Raw genomic sequence first — 21,872 nt, 5'->3', positions numbered from 1 at the left:
TATTTTGCATAGCCCTTATATTATTGACATGAAAAACAAATAGAAACATAATTTTGAAAAATATACCCGCGCGGACGCGCGGGTCAAAGTCTAGTATATATTAAGGCTGTTCAATATGGTAAAACCGAACCGTACCGAACCGAACCGAACCGAAATAGACAATATGGTTTGGTTTTGGTATATACCATATAAACCGAATGGATATAATTTTATAAAAACCGTAGGATTTGGATATGGTTTGGTATATAACCGATTAAACCGAATAAACCGAACAAAACCGATTAAAAGTAGAAACACGTAAATATGTATCTATTTTATAACAATACATGAAAATCTATTTGTTACATAAGTTAAATTTGTATTAATAACTATTACCATAATTTTATAGTAATAAAGAACCTTAATTTGTAAAAAACTTGAACTATAATTAAATAACAATACATCGCAATTCAGACATCTTATTTTCTAAGTCTTCTTTTGATCTTTTTGCTTTATTTTAGTCTTCACTAAATTAATATGAAGATTATAAATTTGATGGACAATAATTAATGGAAAATTTTCATAATTGTTTTTTATCTGTAAACAAACAGAGTTTTGTGTTTAATTGAAAAAGCATGACTTTAATGAACACTAAATAGGGAAGAGTGAAAAAAAATTTCTTTTATATTTCTGTTTTGTTTCATATTTTTATTTTTAAAATTTCAAGCTTTGATTTAGTTATAGATTTGATTATTTTATTTGATGGTAGAAGCATTTTTACTTTTTTGTTCATTTATTTGAACATGTAATATATTTTTAATAAATGACTGTGTTGACAATATGATTCTAAAATTCATATAATATGATCTCAACCTAAATAATTATGTTTTTTGGTATAAAACCGAATAAACCAAAAACCGACGGTATATAAACCGAACCGAACCGAAGTAAATATGGATTTAGAATGGTAGTTATATTTTACTAACCAAAATACCGAAAACCGAAAAAAACCGAACCTAAACCGAACCGATATCCGGATTGAACACCCCTAATATATATATATATATATATATATATATATATCCTGTGTTTTTTTTTGTCAAACCAATGCTTTCTTATAACCGATAAATTAATGTCTGGTACAAACAGAACCAAACATCTGCTTAGCTAGACCGTCTTCAAAGGATAGAGAAAGACGGTTACAATATCGAAAGGAAAAAAACTCAAACAATGAATAGAAAGGTGATATCGGAGACGATTCCGTGAATCTCAGAGAAGCAGACTCCATCGACAATAGTTGTCCCCAGGTCTTTAGAGTCCGATTCGAAATTTACTCGATTGAATCCCCGAGACAATCTCAGAGAAGCAGGCTCCATCGACAATATCCTGTGTTACTTTCTGTTAATAACCTACTTACGTACAACTCGTACAGCATGTATGATTTAATGCAAGTAAAGTATTTTGGCCAAAAAGTATTATATTTGTCATTTAACGATTGTGATTGTGGAATGAATCGCGCACACATAATAATGTTTGAAAATTCTGAATATACGTAATACAATATATAGTCTATAACTTAAATCTTCTTCATTACCATTTAGTTATTTACCAAATATAAAACCCAAAATCTTTCGGAAATTATATTTTAATACAGTATATTTGGTATCAAAATGTATCACTGAAATCATGGTTTGTTTGAGGTGGCAACATGAAATATTGAAGATATGCTCTCTTTGTTATTTGATGATATTCATACAACTGTTGAAAATTGGTATTTTTAATATGTATTTTTACGGTTGAATCAACACATTGGCCGAAGAATATATACATAGTAAAAACTCTATAAGTTAATATTCGATAAATTAATAAATTTTTCTGATCCCAAATTAGGCAAGTTCAAAATATAACCCAAATAAGAGAATAACTTTATAAAAAAAATTGTATAAATATATGGTCTCATTAAAATTATAAATTAATAATTTATATGAATAGAAATTTTATATAAGTACAAACTAACCATTATTATTATTATTATTATTATTTTTGTAACATCAAACTAACCATTATATTGTTTGTTTTAAATTCACAATAAAATTATCTTTAATAAAGTTTGATGAGATTTTGTAAAATTATATCTAAAATCCCATCTAAATTTTATGAAACATATTTTATGCACACCAAATAGTATAATAAAACTAATATAAATGTCGAATTTCAAAAAGTTAATTAATGTATATACAATAAAATCAAATATTTTCTTATTTTATTAAAATATAACTTAAAATAAAATAAATCTAAAAAGGAGTTTTTAATAAATTAATAATTCTATAAATTAATAAAATATCAAAATCTCAACATTATTAATTTATAAAAATTTACTGTGTATATATATATATATGTATCTAAATTCGATGCTTATAATGTGACAAAGATTTCAAGACTGCAAGAAAATTAATAGAGTGTATAACTATAGTAACAAAGACCTCTACAAAAATCATCTTCTCAAGCTATTTCATGTGCTCCGTGGTTTTATTTTTCATTTTATATGTGTTGTTTGTTGTGCTTTCATTATTATGCATGTATTTGTGTAATTTTTTTACAATCTAATTAATAAAAATTATGTTGTTAAAAAAACCCTAAATCTTTAAGTTACATCTCCAACCAACATCTTCACAACTTCCATAAATGACAAGTTATAAGAAAGATAACAATTAAATGAAATCTAAAGAACGTCAAAGCCACCATCTGTCGACCATATATGTGAGGTGCACGTGCATTGACGGACCGTGAATAAGAGACTCTCTCTTGGTCAAGCGGACAAGCACCACTCAGCACAGACCACACACAAGCCTTCTCTCTAACTTGGCCGCCTTTATTTTTAATTCATTACTTAACGATTCCTAACTATATTTAGTAACAACCCTCTTGCATTATAATATTATTAATTAGCTATTCCTAATCTCTCTCTCTCTTAAAGACATTTTTCTCTAAGTATCAGATTAACTTTTGTAGGGTTTTTCTTTTCCGGCAAAAACAATTTATGTACCCTCCTCCTCCTTCCTCCTCCAAGTCCACCGTTCCAGACGGCGGAGACGCCAACAACAATGGATATGACTCAGCCGCTGGAGCTACCCGTGATTTCTCCTCCCTCGGCTCTCAAAGCCACTATAATCCTCCGCGGCAGCAGCAGGATCCTAACGTCGTCGGTCTCGGTGATTGCTTCCCCGATGATCCATCTAACATTGGATTCGATCCCGGGGCTTCTTCTTCCTCTCCATTGTTCCGACACAGAAGCTCCCCGGCTGGATTCTATGACCAACATCTTCCCACTGTCAACGGTAACCTTTTGTGTGTCTGACATTTATAACTCACACAGACATAATAAATTTAGTACTCTTTAGTTAAATTAAATGGTTTAAGTTTTTAATTGTTTCATATATGCGTATATATGTATGTTCTTTTAAAATGTATATGTATTTTTTTAAGAATGTATACAAAATTAGTGTTTTTTGAAAAAAGTTAGTGTTCTTTTACTTGTACCAATTAGAACTAATATAACAACTTTTAACTAAATTGAACTAATACAAAACTAAATTGACAATTACTTAGATCTAGTATTGCAACAAGATTTTCAAAATATGCGAATAATCTTTAAACATTCGGTTTGAATGGAGTATGATATTTATTTCGTCTGAAGGAGTATGATATTTTATTGACAAACACGAGTAGGTATATTAATTAATCTTACAAGTAATTTTCACTTCCTTGAATCCAAACCTTTGAATTTATTTCGACGACTTTAATTTGTCAACTAGTTTTCCTCCACATATAAAAGGATACGACTTTTGTTTTCTAATTAATTATCAGATATAATATCGACCACTAAAATGAAAATGGAAATCACATTAGCTATCAAAATATCTACCTATATTTGTTTAGTTGATATGGTTATCTATCTATCAATAGATTTTGTTCACACATTTCTCTTTCATTTTCTCTATGGAGTCCCATGGTCCATATTATTTGTATATAAATATGCCTTGGCTAAAGCTTATAATACATTAGTTTCAAGTGCTAAATTTATATAAAATTTTTAAAACATCAAAATCTTGTAAGTATAATGGATTGGGGACAAATTTTTATTTTCATGCTTTAATCGTCCAACTACATAGGACCGAGCATATATATATTTACAAAATATACAACTTATAGATACACTATACATGCACGAATAATTAAACACGTATTTCCAGGAAGTGCAAGTTGTATATTTTGAAAATGCAATTTAATGCAAATAGCATGTATTATAAAACATGCACTTGCCAAAAGTATATGTTAAAAAACGAATCATTGCAAAAAACTAAATAAAAGTATAGTCCACTTGGCAATATTATACCCATCCCACTTGCTCTTTTTCTTCTGACAAAGCAGCCATGAGGCCAACCATGCTGACATGGCTTCATCATAGTCACTGTTTCTATTTTTGGATACGCCTACTTGTCATTATAAATAATTGATTTATTACTGTTTTGTTAGTTGCGAATAATAATCTATACTACTTTTGTGCAATTTGATCTTCTGTTCATTGCATCCGTCCGGTTTATTTTTCCACTGTAATCCATGTGCGAGTCCCAAGAAAACTTACCCCCTTGCATTATTATATACGCATATACAATACATAATAGTTTGTTTATAATAATATCTGGAATTCAAATAGTGAATTAATTTATAAGATTCTTTTCATGATTAATCGTTATTCTCTATAAAATATTGGATAAATAAAGAAAATCAAAGTAGAGACAAAGGAAGGGTTCCTCGAGTCTCGAACAAGACCCATTCTCTTCTATTTTGTGCATATATATGCATTTTAAAATCGTACTGGCTATTAAATACTGAGATCATTACAAGTTATAACCCTACGTTACATTACATCTCTTTGTTTCTCTTTGGATCTAAATTTGTTGATGGATGAGCGAACAGGTTTCTCTCTAGGGAGGCCAAACGGAGGATACGGAGGAGGAGAGCGAGGGCCGTCGGGGTTGAAGCCGGAGCTGAGATTCTCCGGCGGGAGTAGTAGTAGTAGTCATCAAGAACGTAACTCTCTACAGCGAATCTCGGAGGTCGAAGCAGCTGCGGCGGCTATAAAAGGTGTCCCATCGACGAGTATGACTTTTGGAAATGATCACAACAATTGGGACAACTCGTCTTCTCATATCAGTTTCACCATTGATGAACCCGGGAAACGGTCCAAGACCACCGACTTTTTCACCTTAGAAACACAGGTATCTCTATGATTTTGTGGTTATATGTGTCGTATGAATGTTGAGTACAATAACTTTCTATGCAATAAAGTTCCATAGTTGTTTGAATCTCTAACATAAAGGGGGAGAAAAGCATACACCAAAAGTTGAATGGTTTTGTTCTTTGGTGTATTATATATAGTATGTCGAAGTTAATAAAAGTTATTATACTGCGTTAAGTGCTTAGTTTAACACATGTAATATGAAATTTTTAAATTTAGATTAAAATTCATAAGGCCAAATCAATCCCAGTAGAAAGAAGGTATGTCACAAATTCATGTATGTTGAACGGTTTCTATGCTATACGTATAAATGGTTTAGAGAAAGATTTAGATTGGTTTATGTATATTTCTTCACAAGCTGTTCCTTTGCTAACAAAATGTTTATTCTGTAAGTCTATAATGTTAATTTTGTTTGGATATTATGTAATATTTTTATTTTCTTGGCATGTTATGGTTATGATTCTTTAGTTTAGTATGCCGCAAACGTCTCTGGAAATGGCGAGAATGGAGAGTATGATGAACATACCAGAGGATTCGGTGCCTTGTAGGACTAGGGCCAAGCGTGGCTGCGCTACTCACCCGCGCAGCATCGCTGAAAGGGTTAGTTGTATTCTATTGTTTGATATTATTATTACTACAGAAGAGTAAACATATAATCATACAAGAGAACTGTGTGTGATACCCAAAAAACACAAGAGTATGATCAAGTTTTATGTATAGGAGCGAAGAACGAGAATAAGCGGGAAGCTGAAGAAGCTACAAGAACTGGTGCCCAATATGGACAAAGTGAGGGATATGGATTAAAAGATCTATGTAGCTTAAATGTAGTTAAGAAGATTATATAACTAAAAATATTGATATTATTTCTGTTTATGCAGCAAACGAGCTATGCAGACATGTTGGATTTGGCGGTTGAGCATATCAAAGGTCTTCAACAACAAGTAGAGGTGCGTCCTTGTGTATATTTGGTATAGTTTTAATAACATATAGACTCCTCTGAATTAAGAATCATGCATAATCGCTCTACGTACACAAACAAATAAATGGTTATGTATATACCGTATGTTCTATCAGTTCTATCAACGCATTAGTATGTGCATGCATGTTTGAGGATAACCTTAGATTCTGAGGTCCCATGTACATAATATTCACATGTTATGGTCGTATTGACTTAGTCTATGAAGAGACACTCAGTTGAACTTATGTCTATATCATACAGTTGGAAAACGAGATATCAAAACATAGATAGAGCTTGTACAATATCACAAACATGTAAATATTTGCTGAGTAATGTTGTATTTCTCGTTGATTATATGTTATGTGTAGTCGCTGGAAAAGGGGATGGAGAGATGCACTTGTGGGGCATGCAAGAAGCGATGATGAAATGATATGATGTGTTTCCAAACATGAAGTATAGAAGAGAAGAAAAGGAGACTAAGGAATCAATTCAACAGCAACAAAAAGATTTTAATTATATACTTGTGATTTCGGAGGTCCAAAGAAAGTGACGGTGGTCTATTAATGAAGTCTTGTTTTGACACATTCTCGAAGTCGTCACCATAGTGACAACTGACAACTTATAACAACTTCAATTACTTAGATCAATCAAAATTTAACCAATAAAACAAATTTGGTTAATTTAACTTAGAACATAAACTACTGGTTTTAATGTGTGTGATATAGTATTCAATCCTACGTTTTCACCTGTAGTTTTCATTTTTCTTTCCTAACTCCAACATACTAGATAGCTCATTGTATATTATTAGGGAATCCTATAGTCATTAGGATTACCTATAGTTTCAATGTAATTAGGATTATTTTATCAAAAGTTTATGAAGCATAGGGTGTTATAATCAACCCGAGTTGGGCTAGTGGTACTTGGGCGACCATAGATTCGATATGGTCCCGGCTTCGATTGCCATTGGCTACTAGAAAATTAACATTTCGGCATCACCAAGAATAAGGGACCGACAACGTAGATCGATAACATAGGCTCAAACACGGAGTATAAAAATAAAACATAGGCTGTTATAAACCGCCTATTGAGTTGTAGTCTCTTCAATTTAATAACAAGTTTACAATTTATAATATTATCTCTACTTTACGTATATAGATTCATAACCGGTTATAACTTAGCTGTTAATCTCTCTCAATAATCTAATCTTAGCCTAACAGGAATACAATTGGCTAACACATCATTGCAACCAGAGCTGCCCTGCTCTATCGAGCCTTAAACTAGAAGGAAGGGTTGAAGAAACGGTCTATGCATAGATAGAATCGCAAGTATAAGGCTCATAATTAATAGCCTTGATCATTCTCAAATATATCACTCATGTATATTATCCAAACACAAGGCATGCATAGGCCCAAAACCATTGCAGTAACTTCTACTTATTACAAGCTTTCACATTAGCCTCCGACATGCTTTAGCGTCATACCAGCTCATAACTATGATGAAAATCTACTTCATGCGCAAAGTGAGACTTTAACATTTATTAGTGCGCCTCATAACCAGCCTACAATAAAGGCAAATCAAATCTCTCTCTCTCCTCTTTCTCTCTCTAAGCGTTATTACAGAACAGAGAGAGAGAGAGTAAAAGAGGAAACAAGTGGAAAACATGTCGGACGACGAGAGATGCGAAGAATACCTCTTCAAGATCGTCATCATCGGAGACTCCGCCGTCGGCAAATCGAACCTCCTCACCCGCTACGCACGCAACGAGTTCAACCCCAACTCCAAAGCCACCATCGGCGTCGAGTTCCAGACTCAGAGCATGCTCATCGACAACAAAGAAGTCAAAGCTCAGATTTGGGATACCGCCGGCCAAGAACGCTTCCGCGCCGTCACCTCCGCCTATTACCGCGGCGCCGTCGGAGCCCTCGTCGTCTACGACATCACTCGCACCTCGACGTTCGAGAACGTCGGTCGCTGGCTCGATGAGCTCAACAGTACGTGTTCCCTCCTCTGTTTTTCGATTCAAAGTTTCAATCTTTCGAGTGAGATCTGCAAAGTTTCGATCTTTGAGTGAGATCTGCAAAATTTCGATTCAAAGTTTCAATCTTTGAGTGAGATCTGCAAATCGAGTGTTGCTTTTGATTGAAAGATTCAATTTTTAGAAGAGTTATAGCTATGATGATGATGGTAATGATGATGATGATGATGATGATGACGACTTTGATTAAAGTTGAAGTCAAAAAGTGTGTTGCTTTGTTTTTTATTGTTGCAGCTCACTCTGATACAACAGTAGCGAAGATGCTAATAGGGAACAAGTGTGATCTCGAGAGCATAAGAGCGGTGAGCATTGAGGAAGGCAAGAGTCTTGCGGAGTCTCAAGGTTTGTTTTTCATGGAGACATCAGCTCTTGATTCGACCAATGTAAGCACGGCTTTCGAGATGGTTATCCGCGACATCTATGGCAACATCAGTCGGAAGCAGCTCAACTCTGATTCTTACAAGGAGGAAGTAACCGGGAACAGGGTTAGTTTGGTCAAGAACGAGAGTGAAGGGACAAAGTCATTTTCTTGCTGTTCGAGGTAATGTTTTTCTCTTGTCCTGAGGGGTTGGTTGGTTTCGCTGGGTATAATTTATAGTGAAGACAGATACATTCTTTTTGGTTCTCGATTGAAAGCTAAAGCTAAAGAGAGAAATGTGTGTGTGTTTTGAGTTTCTTTGTTACAAATACAGAAGAAATGTAAGCAAAATTGGACAAAGAATTTTTATCAATGTATAAGTTTATATTCTCATTTTTCTACTTATGTTCTTTGTAAACTTTGTGAGTGTAAAAAATCATTTTTGATATTTTCCAATTGCTGCTTCTGTTTTATAATCTAAGTTGTTTTAAAAGTTTTTTCTTCTAACATATAAATTGTTTTTACATTTTTTATATCTATTATACATTATAAATTTAATTATATCCTTCAACTTTTTCATAATTGTTCAAGTTGTAATGAAAATAATTTTTGCAACAAAAGGAAAAAAATTTCTTAGTACAGTATAACCTCTTTAGATTAATACTCTATAAATTAATATAAACTAAAAATCTCTATAAAATAATATAATTTTATAGTTTTAAATTAAGTTTTTTGTTCAATTAGTATATCAATAAATTAATATCTCTATAAATTAATTAAAAAATTATAGTTTTGGTGTAGTTTCAACATTATTAATTTATAGAGTTTTTACTGTATTTGCGCTTCAAAGATGTATCTCAACAAGTGAGATATCTAAAACAAAACGATTCAAAGATGTACATTTCATAATTCACTAGTATTACTGTCCCGTGCTAAGCACGGGTATACTTTTTGGTGGCTTTTGAATTATTTAAAAAATAAAATTGTAATGTTTTAAATCAAAATTGAATTTATTTTAAATTTTTTTTTGCTGAAGCTAGGTAACACCTAGAAATATCGTATTTGCTATATTCAGTTTTATTTGTATTTGTTTTGTAAATAGTTCTTCTTTAAAATAAATTTATTGGAATTAATATTGAAAAATATAAAACTAACATGCATACAAAATAGTCAATATAATAGACTTATTTTTCAAGCAAAATTTTTGTAAGAATATGCTATGTCACATTAAAAAAAGGATTTGTTAAATAGTCAAACTATAACAAACAAATTTGTAAATACCTAAATTGGATCATCATAGTTATTGATATTTTTTTCCCTCGGTTAGACTCGCATCGCATCATTAGCCATGAGATTTGATTTCAAAGTTACAAAAACAAAATAGAAATTCTTAAAGTGTTTTGTTCAAAAAAAAAAATTCTTAAAGTGTAACATAAGAGAGAGAGAGAGAGCCCGAGAATAACTAAAGATAGAAGATACCACTTGTTTACGGTTTTGCTTGTGTTTTATGTTTGCTGGGTTCTTTCGCTTGACTTTTTCTTCTTTCCTTTTCATTTGTGTTTATATCGGATGAAATAAATGTATGTAGTTTCACAAAGATAAGACATATAAAAGAGTTGAGATGATTATGGTTACCTTCGTTGCTGATAGAGCTTTAACTTTCAGTTAGGAGTAATCATAACTTGTATGGAATTATTTTGATCAGTGGGAGAACTGATTATCAACCGGAGAAGAAACAATGAAGAAGGAAGTAAAATTAAATAAGATAGAAAGGTAAAACAGAAAAACAGTTATAGAACGTGATCTTTATTTTGTAAGTGGGTGAGATAATTTAGGGATTTAGTTTTTTTTTTCAACTTTTCACGTGAAATTCCAAAATCATTATTAATCAATCTTATTTGTTTTGTAAATTTTTGTTTTGCCACATGTCTAATTATGATTTGGTAGGCGACTTGCGCTTTAGTATATAAGGGATTTGGAGAAATGTAGTTCGTATATTCGTTGCTTCCACTCTTTATCCATCCAACCGTAGTTAAATCAACATATTAAAGTTGAATAGAAAAATAATAGACTGTATTTGATGTTAATCATAAGAGCTGAAAGTTTGAAATAGTAGAAATATAATTTTCGATGGAGCAATGTAGTCGGTGTATTCATTGCGTTCACTCTGTATCACCATACGTTCGGAAGGCATTAACCGAAGTTGACAACCAAAGTTAGTAATAATTAGAAGTAATGACAATCATGTTAATGTCACTTCAACGTGTTAATACGCGTTTGGTATTTAACAATTGTTTCGTCTCATGTCTATTTCACACTAGAGAAAGTGTGGGATGCTTTCTTCATATGCCTTATATTATCATAGCATAAACGGTTAATTTAAACTAGATTGTGGAAAAACACAATAATGATCACTACGGTTTGAAGTAAAACAAAGTCAGCCTTGGATTTAATGGGTTCCCACCCACATACTTAGCAAAAGAAATTGAGTTTAAACTTTATTATTGTCCCATTCAAATCACACATAGGATAAAAAAAACAAGTATGAAAATAATAATTAAAACATTGATTATTGTGTCTCTATCATTGTGACCTCCAATACTTGGCCATTTCGAAGCCATTCTTACCATAGTGATAATCTTCAATGGTCATATCAATCTCAGCTTGAGTATTCATCACGAAAGGACCGTACTGAACCACCGGTTCACCTAATGGTTCTCCAGCAATTAACACAAACCGCAGTTTTTTCGAAGATGACTTGTTCCACACACTAACACCGTCATTTCCTTGTTCAAACACTACAACGTTGTGTGATGAAACAGGAGACGCGTTTGATGAGCCGAAAACAGCTCCGCCTTCACCGCTCTCAAGAACGTAAGCAAACGCGTTCCAAGATTCCGGAACGTTTTGGTGGAACTGAGCTCCTGGATCGAGAATGAAATCAAGGAACATTGTTGGTGTTCTTGTGTAAACAGGGGATTGGATTCCCATTGATTCTCCTGCTATGATTTTGACTTGGACACCGTTTTGTTCTGCTTTTGGTATGTCTGAACTCGACAGTTCTTGGTAGTTTGGCTCTATCCTGTCGGAACCAAAACTAGAGAGTTAATTATCCGGTTTAGAAACTCCTAATAAAAAATTCTAATTATAGCAAGTGCGTTTTGTGTTACATTTTTTCGTTGGATGAAAGATTGATCCAAAGTTGTAGACCTTTGTTGATTTCTTCTTCAGGCATTTCAGAATGAATGATTCCTCTTCCTGCAGTCATCCACTGAAAAATATACATATTTAGATTTTTTTTTAAGGTCTTTTAATTGTTGTTGGATTATGAATGGTTAAACATTTTATTCTGTTTTTTTTTTACCTGAACATCACCAGCATAGATTGTACCCTTATGGCCTTTGAAATCTTGATGAGTAATTCCTCCCTGAAAAAATGAAAAAAAAAATAGAAGAAGAAGATAATTAGACCAATTATTTCATACTCATATATGGAATAAGACCAATGTTTATGCGTGTTTTACCTCAAGTACGTACGTAACAGTTTCAAAACCTGTACATCAACATTTTCACACAAAAATGTTAAGATATGTATTACATAAAACCATTTTTAATATATCCATGTATGTAAAGTATAAAAGCATAGATGGTTTGACTGACCTCTGTGAGGGTGATCTGGGAATCCAGCTGGAGGTGAAACTGCTCCAAAGAAAAATTATAAAACATAATTAAAGAATTAATGATCAATAAATGACTGCTTTTGTTTAATAGATGAAATAAATAAACAAATAAGAAATGTACCAGAGAACTCATCTAGCATCAAGAACGGATCTAATAACTTCTGCTCACTCCTGAATTTATGCAAAAAAAAAAAAAAGATTTATAAGACTTAAACTGGGAATCATTAACTTTCCTTAAATAAGAAGAAAAATGATTAAAGAACCTGGAAATGCCACGTCTGACAACGGCTCCATCGCCTTCTTTCTGAAGCTTAGCGAAGACTTTCTTGATTACAGATCTTGATACGAAGTTTTGTGAAGAAGAAGACGACATAGATTTAATGTTTCTGAATGAAAACAACCCTCCAACAAAATTTGCTCTGTTTAGTGCAGCTCTCATATACTACTTGTGGTCTCTCTTTTTTTTTTTCTTTCTTAGCTTGTGTTCTCGTTGATAGATTGATGAATTTGGGTTGTGTTTTGGTATTGTGATTGTGTATGGCTATTTATAGAATGACGGCTTTGAAATGTTTGTGGGCCCTAATGGGCTTCAAAAAGCGTACACCGCCGCATTGTTTGGAACCATACCGTTGATTGCATTGTGTCATGCTCACGTCATTATGATCCATGCTCTGACGTCTTATGAGTCTTTGATAAGCTTTTGTATCGTCTATACCAGATCTTTTTTGGGTCAAATGTCTATACAAGTTTTTTTTTTCTTAATTCATATCTTGTTCCCAATTCGGCTTTTGAATTCTATTTTTTAGACAAACGAAATTGATGTTGGATCTTATGTTTTCAGTTTAAAATGTTTTTAAATTTGTTTTCGTACAAAAACGAAATTTTCGTGATGATTTTATTAATAAAAATCTAGATTTTGTTCAAAACTTTCGGTATATATGTATTGAGTTCGGTTTGCATTTCTGTACAAATTTTTATGTAGATTCAGAAGTACAGAAAGTAAAAAGTTCATTAGTTATAATAGGATGAAAAGTACTAGACTTTAGGCTACCGAATAAGACAACGTAGAGTAACTTTTAAAGTACATGAATTTACTTTAGCCAAAACTCATTTGACAATTTCAGATAATCCCAAAAACTAATACGTTTGTGAAAATATGGATTAACCTCGAAGACCAGTTCAAAAGTTAACGAAATGAAGATGGGCTCTAGACTTCTACTGCCAACGTGGAACTTAGGGACGTGACACGTGTCCTTGTTGCATACATAGACACATACGCAACGTTGACGTCATCAAAATTTTGCTGTAAACCATGTTATGTCTATCTGTATCAAAACTGGGTTCGCATTTAGAAAAATACTGTTGCTAATTGATATTTAATATATGACAGAAACATACTATAAATCAATTCAAGTGACTCATGCTTACATCACATATATGCGAATAGGTTGTGTCACTATCGATGTAAATCAAACGGAAATGATTTGGTCATCATCAGAATGACTGTTTTTAAAAGATAATCAGGAACAAAAAGGAAGATAATCGAATTGTTTTATCGTTTTTACATTTGTGGTAAGAAAAACCAACAAAAAGTTTTACTGAAAGATCAATAGACACCCAATCTTAAGTGTTTTATCACCTTGTCAAATCTAGCACTTAAATATGAGATTAGTGGTTATCATCTTTTCTTACCTTTCCTGTACTGCAAAGTTACATACTTCTCTTTTCTTTTGGACTATATAGTATATATACTATCTAGCTCATTTTTGTTTCATTACATACATTGTTTTTTTTTTGGTAAAACATTACATGTAGGGGTGGGCGTTCGGGTACCCGTTCGGGTTCGGGTCGGGTATTTCGGATTTTCGGGTATTTCGGTATAGAGGTGTAAAACCCATTCGGGTATTTCTGTACTTCGGGTCGGGTTCGGGTATTTTTAGTTCGGATTCGGTTATTTCGGATCGGGTTCGGATATTTAGATTTTGAAAAAAAAAATTAAATTTTTCTTTCTCAAGTTTCTTGTATTTAAAAATATAACTTTCTGTCAACTAATTTTTTATTTTTAATAGATTGAATGGTTAATAGATTTGGACATAACATTTTAAAATTAAAAATGCATAAACTTAGTTATTTTTTAAAAAAAAATTGGATGTAACTTTTTGTTAATTTTTGAAATAAAAAACTTGACATGCATTTTAAGTGAGTAGCAAATTATTTTTTCCGTAATTGTATGTATATCATATAAACTTAAAGTATGTATAGTGTCAATATAAATATTTTATATAAAATGAAAGATGTAACCTAGAAATATAGGGTTAATTATACATATGTTCGGTTATCTTCGGATATCCATTCGGGTTCGGGTATTATCCGTTCGGGTTCGGATATCCAATCTCTTCTTATTCAATACCCGTTCGGGTATTTTGCTACTTCGGTTCGGATTTCGGTTCGGGTTTTTCGGATCGGGTTCGGGTGCCACTTCGGATATTGGGTAAAGTGTCCACCCCTAATTACATGCATTGTCATTAAAACGATTTCAAGCGTTCCTCCACATTTATTTAGTATCCTAATTTTTTACTTACTAGGAAAATTTGAACAACATGATCATTTAAATGACCTAGGGGATCAACTGTATATTTTAGTCGTTCTATTATGCATTTTAGATGCACCAACTAATTTAGTAAATATTTAAACTATTTTCTTAACCATCGTTGATCGTATAGAAAAACTCATTGGAATCCTGAGAAAAAAAACTCATTCCCAATGAAAGTATATTTTTATAATTACATCATCAAACAACGTTTTTATACTATTATTATTTTTACAGTATGCATCTTTTTAGTAATATTTTAAAAGTAGACCATTATTTAAAATAATTGTTTATCTTTAAAAAATGTTTTGATGGGTTTTTAATGTGACTACTGGCTATTACTTTTTGTGGCATTCGTGTGTGATCATTAGTTAATTAATCAAGTAGAAATCTAAACGAAAAATGGAGTATATCACTTTCAGTTCCTACATAAATATTCAAGCTAATCCAAACAAATGTGACATATAATATGCCTAAGCAATACGTGTGCTTACACAAAATGGGCATTATTTTAAAGAAACGGAAACTAATTATCGACTTCAGAACAGCCAGATATTACACACTTGCTCGTTTCTGTTTGCTAGTTGGCTACCTAAAACTATGAAAGGGGCCTTCTTCTATATCTAATTGTATTGTATAATATAAAATTGTTCCTTTTTGGTTAAATGAGTGATTAATTAAAGAGATTTAGAGGTTTTCTATACATACTATCTTTTCGAATCGTGACACAAGCCATTAAATTACGAGTCCCGATTATTTTGTGGTTGTTAAATCATTATCTCCAGCTTTATAATGTTATTTTCTAATGAATGTTTTGTAACTGAAGCACGATAATAAGAAGTGTGAGGTGTAATCATATAGGATGTGATATCAAATTAAAATTTAATTAACAAAATATGTAATTACATGTCCCAAAAGTGTCATCCTCTCGTCATCATACCTTAAAACATTTAACGATAGACATAGATACGAAAGAAACCAAAGCCACATCCAATTCACAACCACGGTTTGACTATAAATGTATTGTCTTTTCACTATGAAATCATAGAGTTGACAAACAATAATAATCATTAGGATTATAAACCCCATTAATTTTGTTTAGTTGACATATTCAATCTATAATATTTTATTGATAATCCTAATAAAAATTTGGACTAATCATGAAATTTGGGTGCCACAAGCAACAAAGTTATCTCAGAACACTGTTCAAGCTTTAAAGACCAAACCATGAGAAATCTACATTATCTTAAAAGTATGTCATAATGGGATCATTATGCATCATCTTTTTTTGTTTAATGGAATGTTCTAAAAGTCAAACATCTAGAAGCTCTATGGGTGGTGAATCCACTATTTTCTGCATTTATGGGGATCTCTTCTTCCCCACCATCTATTGGAGAAACCCACAATCCCAACACACAAACATTTGAGAGATGGAAGTAGATGGAGTATAAAATATACACACTGTTAATCTGGATAGTGTTTTTCTATTGATCCTCTTTTCAGTGAATCTTACTTTATGCAAAAAGAACACTAATTAACAGAACACTGTATTTCTCACAAGCTGTTGTTAAAAGAACACTAATTAACAAAAGATTCACTCACTCTCTCTATAGTAAAGAAACAAATCAAACATAGCAAAACTAGAGCTAAATATATCAAAATTTGAGTAGAATCTGCTATAGCTCAATCCTGGTTTTGTCTCTGTTTCTTATTGTTCCTAAGCTTTGGAGCTGCTGGCATTGGACCATACAGACAGATACGCAGACTTCCTTCTAGGACTCTCTGGTGGAAGCATGTCTTATACAAATCCCAAAACTCATCTCTGCAAAATTTCAAGATATGTTTTATCAGAATTCTAACTCAAAAGTAATAAAGCAAAGTTAGATGATGATATGAAAGTAAAAGAGTGGAGAAACAAACCTGACTTGGGGCAATGTGAATAAGGAAAATCCCTTCACATCTGCGTGCATGTCAAGCACAATCATATCTAAACGTGAAAGCCCTAATGCCTCTATGTCGATCAGCTTTTTGATTCTACTCGGTGTGCCGCTCCCAATATTAACCCGTTTTTTCAACAGTGATACCTGCACCAACAAGTAATTTGATGTCAATACAACAATGACACCGAGTAAATTACAACAGAAACAAGAAGCCAAGCAATTATTATGAATAAGATAAACATAAGTAATTGCTCCCAAACACAACCAACAAGAAGAGTATGACGTTAGAGAGCCAGTGATGTTAAAGATAAAACATAAAGATATGTTTCAGCGGCAAAGGTGCCATCAACATCTTTCGTTCTTGTTATCATCATATACCAAAGGTAGAAAAGAAACATTCATAAAAAAAGAAATGCCAAGAATTAAAATGAAACGCTATGGATGCAGTAAAAAAAAAAAGAAATAAGAGCTGGGGGTCAGACTGACGTGCAAATATTTTGGTTCAGCATTGGCATATTCCTATGAAATATCGATATCTTTATCATCATTCCCCAGACTCTTAAGTCTTAACATGAAATAAATAGAGACAGATGAATGATTAACAATGAATATATGCATGATGCTTTATAATGGGATCAGACTGACGTGCAAATATTTGGTTCAGCAGTGCATGTGCCTATGACATATCGATATCTTTATCATCATTTCCCAGTCTTTTAACATGAAAGAAATATAGAAAAGAGGAATGATTAACATGAATAGATGCATTAAAGTTTATGCTACAACAAAAGTGATGGGGTATTGGGATCAGACTGACGTGCAAATATGTTTGTTCAGCATTGCATGTGCCTATGACATATTGATATAACTTATCATCACTTCCCCAGAGTATCAACAACATGAAATAAAAAAACAAAGGGATGAAAATGCATGAGTCTGCATTAACTCGTTATGTTATCTATAATGTGATCAGACTGACGTGCAAATACATTTTTATCTGCAGAGTATTAGCCTTAGAGATTTCGTATTTTTGTCATCATTTCACACAAAAAACAAGAAATATTCATCCACAATAGAAAATCAGAAAAATAATAGTGCTCACATCAGTTATAGCAAAAACTATCAAAAACACACATGATTCAGTTCTGTCTGAGATCTATTAACCTATGTTCTCTATATGAATTGCATTAAATTCACTTCTCTAAAGACAAATTATTGTAAGAACAGAACAGTACCTGTTCCTCAACCTTCAAATGCTTTGAGAACAGCTTCAAAGCTGGACATTGCTTAGTCAGTGAATTTAAACCCCTACACACATCAGAAAAAAGAACAAGTCTAAGCACCATTGTATTCAATCAAACAATAACATATACAAGAACAGAGAGTTTCACAACAATACCTTATAAGTTCCAAAGATCTCAAAGCAGAGGAGCTAACAACGAGAACAGCTGGGCTTCCCGGATCAACTTTCCCTTCAACAGCCTCTCCTTCACAAAGAGTCTCTCTCCACGAAGACCCATAACACATCTTAATATGCTCTCCCAAGTTGCTAACATTCTGATCCAACTTCTCAGATAACTCAACTACACACTTGTCTGCAATCAACAAGAACCTTTACTTAACCAGTGTGTATAGACATACTAAAAAACAATAAAAGGACAAACCTTTAATGGGATCGAGCTCTAAAGCAGAGACTCTGACACCAACGGCGGATTCGAGCTGCTTTAAGAAGAAGGTTAGCTGCTCAGAACCAGATGCTGGTTGTTGTTCCTCGCCGTCGTTTCTTTCGACGGTTTCATCAAAGGCGGGAGCTTTAGACTTCTTAGTCTTCTTCTTCTTATTCTTCTTCAAATCTTTCTTCGGAGCAAGTGATGGATTCCGAGCTTTCTTAGGGTTTTTAGAGGAGGAGGGTTTTACCTCTGTGGTTGCCATGTTTGTTTGAGTATTCATTCAGACAGTGTAGAAGAGTAGCGGCGTTATAAAGAGTTCAACTTTAGGTTTAGCTCTCTGTCTTGTTTTTGAAACCGGTCGCTTAACGGTTTGTTTCAATACCTATTTGTTAAACCGGTCAAGACTCGATAACCGATAACAAACCAAATTATTCAAATTACTAGAATAACCGGTTCCCATTAGAAATCTATACTAATAAAATGAACTATTTGAGGCTCCATGAAACGTCCATATTAACGCAATACTTTTTTCCAAAAGATGATAGATGACATGTTACCAAAAACAAAAAATAAATATACATATAAGAAAAAATATAATAATAAATAAATATACAGTATAAGAAAAAGAAAAACTACATTAAACTCAATATTTTCGTAGGAGTTAACACATAGATTTTAAGAAAAATTTCAAAAAATATAACAATATTGTTTTAATGCATAATTGCATCATGTACTAATATATGATGATGGTCGAAGAGGTTTGAAACATTTTTGTCTCTATTTCTCTAAAGAATAGCGATTTTATAATCTACTAATTTAGGGAGTATATGAAGTTTTACTAAATTGATTTATAAAAACAATTGAACGATGTTCATTTACCAAGAAAAAGAGCTTAGCATACATTAATAAAAATGTAGAATATGGTTAGAAATTTTAAAACTACACTAAAGATTTTAGGCTATCAAAAACTCAATATTTTCGTATTATTAGCACATAGATTTTGAGAAAATTTCAAAAAATACGACAATATTGTTTTAATGCATAATTGCATCTTGTACTAATATATGATGATGGTCAAAGAGGTTTGAAACATTTTTTTGTCTCCATTTCTCTAGAGAATAGCGTTTTATAATGGTTAGTCAACTAATTTAGGGAGTAAATGAAGTCGTACAAAATTAATTTATAAAAACAATTGAACGATGTTCATTTACCATGAAAAAGAGCTTAGCATACATTAATAAAAATTTAGAATATTGTTAGAAATTTTAAAACAACACTAAAGATTTTAGATTTCAGTATATAAAGTATTTACTAAAAACTTAATATTTTCGTAAGGGTTACACATAGATTTTGAGAAATTTTCAAAAAATACGACAATATTGTTTTAATGCATAATTTCATCATGTACTAATATATGATGATGGTCAAAGAGGTTTGAAACCTTTGTTGTCTCAATTTGTTTAAGAAAATAATGATTTTATAGTAGTTATTCCATCGATTTAAGGAGTATTATGAAGTTTTACTAAATTAATTTATAAAAACAATTGAACGATGCTCATTAATTTATAAAAACAATTGAACGATGCTCATTTACCATGAAATGGAGTTTAACATACATTAATAAAAATGTAGAATATGGTTAGAAATTAAAAAAAAAACACTAAAGATTTTAGGCTTCAGTATATAAAGTATTTACTAAAAACTCAATATTTTCGTAGGGGGTTAACACATAGATTTTGAAAAAATTTCAAAAAATGTGACAATAATGTTTTAATGCATAATTGCATCCTTTACTAATATATGATGATGGTCAATGAGGTTTGGAACATTTTTTGTCTCATTTCTCTAGAGAATAGCGATTTCATTATGGTTAGTCCACTAATTTATGAAGTATATATGAAATCTTACAAAATTTATTTATAAAAACAATTGAACGATGCTCATTTACCATGAAAGAGAGTTTAGCATACATTAATAAAAATATAGAATATGGTTAGAAATTTTAAAACAACACTAAAGATTGTAGGTTTCAGTATATAAAATATTTATCGAAAACTCAATATTTTTGTAGGGGTTAGCACATAGATTTTGAGAAAGTTTCAATAAATATGACAATATTGTTTTAATGCATAATTGCATCATGTACTAAAATATGATGATGGTCCAAGAGGCTTGGAACATTTTTTTGTCTCCATTTCTCTAGAGAATATCGATTTTATAATGGTTAGTCCACTAATTTAGGGAGTATATGAAATTTTACGAAATTATTTTATAAAAACAATTGAACGATGTTTATTTTCCAAGAAAAGAGCTTAGCATAAATTAATAAAAAATATAGAATATGGTTAGAAATTTTAAAACAACACTAAAGATTATAGGCTTCAATATATAAAGTATTTACCAAAACTCAACATTTTCGTAGGGGTTAACACATAGATTTTGAAAAAATTAAAAAAAATACTACAATATTGTTTTAATGCATAATTGAATCATATACTAATATATGATGATGGTCAAAAAGGTTTGAAACATTTTTGTCTCCATTTCTCTAGATAATAGCGATTTTATAACGGCTAGTCCACTAATTTAGGGGGTAGTTGAAGTTTTACTAAATTAATTTATAAAAACAATTGAACGATGTTTATTTACCAAGAAAAAAGAGCTTAGCATAGATTAATAAAAATGTAGAATATGGTTATAAATTTTAAAACAACACTAAAGATTTTAGGCTTCATTATATAAAATATTTACCAAAAACTCAATATTTTCGTAGGGTTAGCACATAAATTTTGAGAAAATTCCAAAAAATATGACAATATTATTTTAATGCATAATTACATTTTTTTTCTAATATATGATGATGGTCGAAGAGGTTTGGAACATTTTGTCTCTATTTCTCTTGAGAATAGTGATTTTATAACGGTTAGTCCACTAATTTAGGGACTAGTTGAAGTTCTACTAAATTAATTTATAAAAACAACGGAACGATGTTCATTTACTAAGAAAAAGAGCTTAGCATACATTAATGAAAATGTAGAATATGGTTAGGAATTTTAAAACAACACTAAAGATTTTAGGCTTCAATATATAAAGTATTTACTAAAAACTCAATATTTTCGTAGGAGTTAACACATAGATTTTGAGAAAATTTCAAAAAATATGACAATAATGTTTTAATGCATAGTTGCATCCTTTACTAATATATGATGATGGTCAATGAGGTTTGGAACATTTTTTGTCACCGTTTTTCAAGAAAATAGTGATTTTATAGTGGTTATTTCATCGATTTAGTGAGTATTATGAAGTTTTACTAAATTAATTTATAAAAACAATTGAACGATGCTCATTTACCATGAAAGAA

General features: G+C 31.6%; 4 protein-coding genes and 4 non-coding genes across 9 annotated transcripts; 2 read left to right on the top strand and 6 right to left on the bottom strand.

The window, feature by feature from the left end:
* Positions 1–2,772: 2,772 nt before the first annotated feature.
* On the top strand, positions 2,773–6,823 carry LOC106421039 (transcription factor bHLH129-like). 2 transcript variants are annotated; one of them, XM_013861894.3, is made up of 6 exons: positions 2,773–3,317; positions 4,960–5,261; positions 5,750–5,881; positions 6,002–6,067; positions 6,160–6,228; positions 6,608–6,823. In XM_013861894.3, the coding sequence occupies exons 1-6, from the start codon at positions 3,020–3,022 to the stop codon at positions 6,659–6,661; spliced, it is 921 nt and encodes a 306-aa protein (XP_013717348.1). In that variant the 5' UTR covers positions 2,773–3,019; the 3' UTR covers positions 6,662–6,823. The 2 variants fall into 2 exon arrangements, with proteins under 2 accessions (XP_013717348.1, XP_048636361.1); XM_048780404.1 differs by lacking the exon at positions 6,002–6,067 and having other exon boundaries at positions 2,782–3,317.
* An 892-nt stretch (positions 6,824–7,715) lies between these two features.
* On the top strand, positions 7,716–9,027 carry LOC106421203 (ras-related protein RABA5c). Its single transcript, XM_013862052.3, has 2 exons — positions 7,716–8,230; positions 8,509–9,027. Exons 1-2 carry the CDS (start codon positions 7,900–7,902, stop codon positions 8,817–8,819), a joined length of 642 nt encoding a protein of 213 aa, XP_013717506.1. The 5' UTR covers positions 7,716–7,899; the 3' UTR covers positions 8,820–9,027.
* Positions 9,028–11,117: 2,090 nt separating this feature from the next.
* On the bottom strand, positions 11,118–12,841 carry LOC106421020 (pirin-like protein 2). Its single transcript, XM_013861867.3, has 7 exons — positions 12,575–12,841; positions 12,433–12,482; positions 12,292–12,330; positions 12,156–12,184; positions 11,997–12,059; positions 11,803–11,903; positions 11,118–11,714 (listed from the first exon to the last, which is right to left on the bottom strand). The coding sequence occupies exons 1-7, from the start codon at positions 12,748–12,750 to the stop codon at positions 11,216–11,218; spliced, it is 957 nt and encodes a 318-aa protein (XP_013717321.1). The 5' UTR covers positions 12,751–12,841; the 3' UTR covers positions 11,118–11,215.
* Positions 12,842–16,338: 3,497 nt separating this feature from the next.
* On the bottom strand, positions 16,339–18,846 carry LOC106421038 (protein CMSS1). The gene is made up of 5 exons (XM_013861892.3): positions 18,506–18,846; positions 18,241–18,436; positions 18,077–18,149; positions 16,822–16,985; positions 16,339–16,723 (listed from the first exon to the last, which is right to left on the bottom strand). The coding sequence occupies exons 1-5, from the start codon at positions 18,789–18,791 to the stop codon at positions 16,585–16,587; spliced, it is 858 nt and encodes a 285-aa protein (XP_013717346.1). The 5' UTR covers positions 18,792–18,846; the 3' UTR covers positions 16,339–16,584.
* On the bottom strand, positions 17,311–17,396 carry LOC125609697. The gene has a single exon (XR_007339848.1). It is a non-coding gene; the product is annotated as a small nucleolar RNA Z122 (small nucleolar RNA).
* Positions 17,470–17,554, bottom strand: LOC125609696. The gene has a single exon (XR_007339847.1). It is a non-coding gene; the product is annotated as a small nucleolar RNA Z122 (small nucleolar RNA).
* Positions 17,642–17,728, bottom strand: LOC125609694. The gene has a single exon (XR_007339845.1). It is a non-coding gene; the product is annotated as a small nucleolar RNA Z122 (small nucleolar RNA).
* LOC125609695 lies at positions 17,804–17,889 on the bottom strand. Its single transcript, XR_007339846.1, has one exon. It is a non-coding gene; the product is annotated as a small nucleolar RNA Z122 (small nucleolar RNA).
* Positions 18,847–21,872: the final 3,026 nt, after the last annotated feature.

Source organism: Brassica napus, chromosome A5, assembly GCF_020379485.1.
Source record: "Brassica napus cultivar Da-Ae chromosome A5, Da-Ae, whole genome shotgun sequence".
NCBI classification, from domain to species: Eukaryota; Viridiplantae; Streptophyta; class Magnoliopsida; order Brassicales; family Brassicaceae; genus Brassica; species Brassica napus.
This window is presented reverse-complemented; position numbering and strand designations above follow the sequence as displayed.